The 5,411-nt window shown below is 36.4% G+C and overlaps 1 protein-coding gene across 1 annotated transcript in view; it reads right to left on the bottom strand.

Moving 5' to 3' along the window:
- The window catches only part of LOC105179543 (vacuolar iron transporter homolog 2-like), a 957-nt gene continuing 615 nt past the window's right edge, over positions 5,070 to 5,411 (bottom strand). The window contains exon 2 of the mRNA XM_011103197.2: positions 5,070 to 5,372. Coding sequence (XP_011101499.1) covers positions 5,221 to 5,372 — 152 coding nt within the window. The 3' untranslated portion in view covers positions 5,070 to 5,220. The remainder of the gene's footprint in view (positions 5,373 to 5,411) is intronic.

Genomic DNA, 5,411 nt, shown 5'->3' with positions numbered 1-5,411 from the left:
TATTCTGAATAGAGTCCCTCTGAAACACAATACGAGTACTCCTTTCGAGTTGTGGAAAGGTAGGAAACCAAGCCTGAAATACTTTCGAGTGTGGCGGTGCCTAGCAAAAGTGCTAGTCCCAGAACACAAACGAAAGAAATTGGGTCCTAAGACTGTCTATGTTGTGTTCTTGGGCTATGTGGAGACAAGTTATGCCTTAAGATTTCTGGTTATTAAATCAGAAATTCCAAGCAATTGAGGTCAACACAATAGTCGAATTTCGTGATGCTGTATTCCTAGAAGATGTATTTCCTTTAAAAACAGGAATACCTTCTAATGTTTCGCTTGATGATTCACTTGCCTCCACATCTATTTCTAAACATGTTGAAAAGATGTCAAATGTGGGAGTTGGTCCTAGGAGTTCTAATCAGACTCGTACGGAGTCAGATGAACCTAGACGGAGTAAAGAGTTAGGGTCGTCAAGGATTTTGGAAGTGACTTTGTCACTTACAACATCGAGGATGATCCGATAACTTTCAAAGATGCTATGGCTTCTTCAGAAGCTAAGCAGTGGAAAGAAGCTGTCAAAAGTGAGATGGACTCTATTGTTTCTAATGGAACATGGGTGCTAGTCGATCTCCCTCTAGGGTGTACTACTATTGGATGTAAGTGGATTTTTAAAAGGAAACTGAAACCTGATGGGACCATAGATAAGTTTAAAGCCAGATTAGTGACTAAAGGGTTTAAACAAAATGAGGGAATAGACTATTTCGATACCTATTCTCCGGTAGCTCGATTGACTACAATCCGGGTGCTTATAGCACTTGCTTCGGTGTATAATCTCCCGATTCATCAGATGGATGTGAAAACAGCCTTCTTGTATGGTGAACTCGAGGAAGAAATTTACATGGATCAGCCTGAGGGGTTTGTAGCTCATGGTAACGAGCATAAAGTCTGTAAACTTGTTAAGTCTCTATATGGACTTAAACAAGCACCCAAACAGTGGCATGAAAAGTTTGATAAAACTATTCTTGCATTTGGCTTCACTGTAAATGAGAATGATAAATGTATATACTGCAAGGTTAAAGGAGATAAAATGATAATTCTATGCTTGTATGTGGATGATATTCTGTTAATAGGATCATGTCTAGATATTATTACCGAAACCAAGTTATTTTTGAAAAATAAGTTTGAAATGAAGGATATGGGTGAGGCTAATTTGATTTTTGGCATCAAGTTGACTCGGTCAACTGATGGGATAGCCATTTCTCAATCTCATTATGTTGAGAAGATAATTGAGAAATTTAGTTATCAAAACAATAGAATTGCTAAAACACCATATGATCCTTCTGTAGCTTTATTCAAAAATGAAAGTGGTGTTCCGGTTGCACAAACTTGTTAAGTCTCTATATGGACTTAAACAAGCACCCAAACAGTGGCATGAAAAGTTTGATAAAACTATTATTGCATTTGGCTTCACTGTAAATGAGAATGATAAATGTATATACTGCAAGGTTAAAGGAGATAAAATAATAATTCTATGCCTGTATGTGGATGATATTCTGTTAATAGGATCATGTCTAGATATTATTACCGAAACCAAGTTATTTTTGAAAAATAAGTTTGAAATGAAGGATATGGGTGAGGCTAATGTGATTCTTGGTATCAAGTTGACTCGGTCAACTGATGGGATAACCATTTCTCAATCTCATTATGTTGAGAAGATAATTGAGAAATTTGGTTATCACAAAACAATAATTGCTAAAACACCATATGATCCTTCTGTAGCTTTATTCAAAAATGAAAGTGGTGTTCCGGTTGCACAGCTAAGGTATTCCCCAATTATTGGGAGCTTACAGTATCAGGCAAATGGCACGAGACCAGATATATCATTTTCTGTCTCTAAGCTGGCTAGATACACTAGTTGTCCTGACAAAACTCATTGGGGTGCTTTGGATAGAGTACTAAGGTACTTAAAGGGCTCGGTGTCACTAGCCATACATTATGGCAGATTCCTTGTTGTTCTTGAGGGATATAATGATGCTAGCTGGATAGCCAAAAACTCTAGGAGTAATGGGTGCTCAGGATATGTTTTTACCTTAGGTGGGGGCGCAGTCTCCTGGAAGTCTACAAAATAGACTTTGATAACTCGGTCTACGTTTGAAGCCGAGTTATGTGCGTTAGATACGACTGGTATCGAGGCAGAATGGCTATTTGGGTTGTTATCACAACTTCCCATTGTAAGTCAGCCTCTTTCACCGATTGTTGTACATTGTGATAGTCAAACCACAATAGCAAAGGTGAGGAGTCGTAAATACAACCAAAAGACTAAACGACACATCCAAGTTAGACTGAAGTCTATAAGGGCATTAGTGTCAGACAGAGTAATAGGCATTGACTTTGTGGGAACAAAGGACAATGTGGCTGATCCTTTGACGAAAGGTGTGCGTTAGATACGACTGGTATCGAGGCAGAATGGCTATTTGGGTTGTTATCACAACTTCCCATTGTAAGTCAGCCTCTTTCACCGATTGTTGTACATTGTGATAGCCAAACCACAATAACAAAGGTGGGGAGTCGTAAATACAATCAAAAAACCAAACGACACATCCAAGTTAGACTAAAGTCTATAAGGGCATTAGTGTCAGACAGAGTAATAGGCATTGACTTTGTGGGAACAAAGGACAATGTGGCTGATCCTTTGACGAAAGGATTGAATCTGTCACAAGTTCATAAGTCTAGATTGGGGATGGGACTGAAAACCTATGAGTGATATATCTACGACGGCAACCCAACCTTTTAAGTGGAGATCCCACAAAAAAGGTTCAATGTGGTATCAACAAGTCGTAAGGGTATGTCAGAGCACCAAATAGACTAATACTTTGTATTTGGAGCCCCTGAAATTCTGGAAGGTGCTACTGCTGCAAGTATAGTAAGAGTTTAACTCTGAATGGGGTCAAGTCTTATAAGACGAGATGCTAGCAGTGCATCCCTGGAGACGCCCAACTAAGTGAATGTCGTTGTTTGGCCGCAACTAAGGAATTGGGTTATTCCTGAAAGCATTCATGAACAGGATCAGGACACATGGCCTAAGTGTCAAACCTAAAGATCAACACAAAGCTGGTGGCTTGTTGTTACTGACAGACGTTGTCACACTTACAGGCTTAAATTCAAGGCTTAGTTCCATTTGACCTGGTGATAACTGACGTCAGATAACTTAGACAGTGGTTCAAACCGGAAGGTACCATTGTTGAAAGCAAGTCATGGAAACTTGAGTTCAAATCCATGAATTTGTGGGGGATTATTGAGATTTTTCAAAGGTTTTCTTGAAATTCAAAGATTTGAATGAGGAAGGAAAAAGGAGTTGCATTTCAATTACCTCTTTAAGCAAATCAATTCCCAATGCAGCTGTTTCAATTTTTTTTTTAATAAAGATTTGATTGCAATTCTGCCATTAGTGGAGGATTAATGCTGTAACCTTCAAATTGAATTGAAGGCCATTAAGGCCGTGTAATTTCTACATTCATTTTTTAAGAAATCACCCTCTATATAAAGCTGCATTTTTTCATTTGAGAAAACACAATTTTCAACTTCCTCTCTATTCACTCTCCCGGTGCCCTCTTTCGCTTAGGTATTCATATTCTCAAATTTTGGTATTTGAGTCTCTTGTTTCGATAAGTTTCTGAGTGTTGTTCGAGGTGTTATTCGGTATAGTGCTAAAATCGAAGAACTGTAACCGTCTTATCCTGGGAGAAATTACGTTGCACCCGGTGCACTGCTGATACGGGGCGTATATTTTCTTCAAGGCAAGCAGCTATTCTGCGATTCGGTTAAGTTAACGACTTTAATTGGACTGAGAATTGTTACGATACAATTCTCGTTGTAAGTTTTCGATTTAAATTTCTTGTCGTAAATAGCGTGGTTGCTTTATGTTATTTGTTCCAACGTAATTTTATTACTTTTGATTTCTAAATCCGATTGAAATATTTTAAAACATTGTTTCGATTGCTTGAAACCAATTATTTTTTCCAACACTTTGAACTGTGCAAACGAGGTGACAAGTAGTAATGGAGAATTTACACTGATTGCATCAAATCTTATTGTCTTATTCCTGTTGTTTTTGTTTGAATTTTAAATTTATCAATTATTCACTTGTATTGTGTTGGAATGAATAATATAATTGATTATTTAATAAAAATAAATGCATTTAGAACTAATAAACTATAGTAAAATATATGAATTTTAAGTTAATAATTTCAATATTTTGTGCTAAAAGGCTCTGGAGATTTGAGATACTCTTAAACATAATGAACCATTGAAAATAGTTTTTCTATTTTTAAAATGGAAGATAAATTCGACGTCGAGAATTAGATCATAGTGAATAGGATCAGAATTGTATTAAGGTTAACTCATGGGGGTTCAAATTATTATTTTTGCCTTTCCCATTATAAATATATATATATATATATACATTCTCCCACTATAACCATGTTAGTTTGACTCTCACTTTCCACGTAATCTTGAATTAATTAAACACAATTGTTAATTAAATAGAGAAATAATCTAACTTAGACCAATTAGGACGTGGATCATCCCTACTATTCCCTTTCGAAATAAACCAACAAGCCACCTCCACCTCCACTTGGAGCTTCAGGATTTTGATTCATAAATCAAGCTAAAAGTTTTATAATATTATTTCAAGAAATTAAACAACTTAAATGTTGTTTGAGCACTCATGATTTTTATATTGGAAGCGATATACAGCTATTCATTTTTGTTTTAGAAAGCGGTCGACTACTTTTAATAGCCCAAGTATTTGACCGTCTTTTCTATAATGATATTGATATTTTTAATAGATGTATATGTAACTTTTTAAAAAAGTAGAGATAATTTATGTGGAAATGACGATTGTAAAATGATGAAGATAATTTATTTAAATAAATTATAGATTAATGGGTATAAATGTAATTATTTTCAAGTAATATAACTTTTTTGGTAATTTTGTTAATTTTAATATGATTTTAGATGAATTGATTTTTAAGGATTTTGGTATATTCCGGACTCGGGAGGAGCTGCAATACATGGGGAAGTAGATCATCATCAGCTTTTATTATTCTATATTAGTTTAAATAGAAATAATTTTCATTAAACCAACACCCCACAAGTAGAAAAACAGAAAATTTAACATATATATATATATAAATATTCGTCCTAGCTACAGAATTACTTATTCACTGTACTCTACAGGCCTCTGGATCCAATCAGCTTTGTCAAACCAAACGTGACGGCCATGGCCAGCCACCCTCCAACCAGAACCCTGGCAGATGACCGCACCACCGGCGCACGCCCCAACGCCGCCCCTAACCATCCAAACACCACCAGAGCAACACTGACTGCCGCTACTACCGCTGCAATCCTCCCCCTGTACTCCC

Source organism: Sesamum indicum, linkage group LG2 (assembly GCF_000512975.1).
Source record: "Sesamum indicum cultivar Zhongzhi No. 13 linkage group LG2, S_indicum_v1.0, whole genome shotgun sequence".
NCBI classification, from domain to species: domain Eukaryota; kingdom Viridiplantae; phylum Streptophyta; class Magnoliopsida; order Lamiales; family Pedaliaceae; genus Sesamum; species Sesamum indicum.
This window is presented reverse-complemented; position numbering and strand designations above follow the sequence as displayed.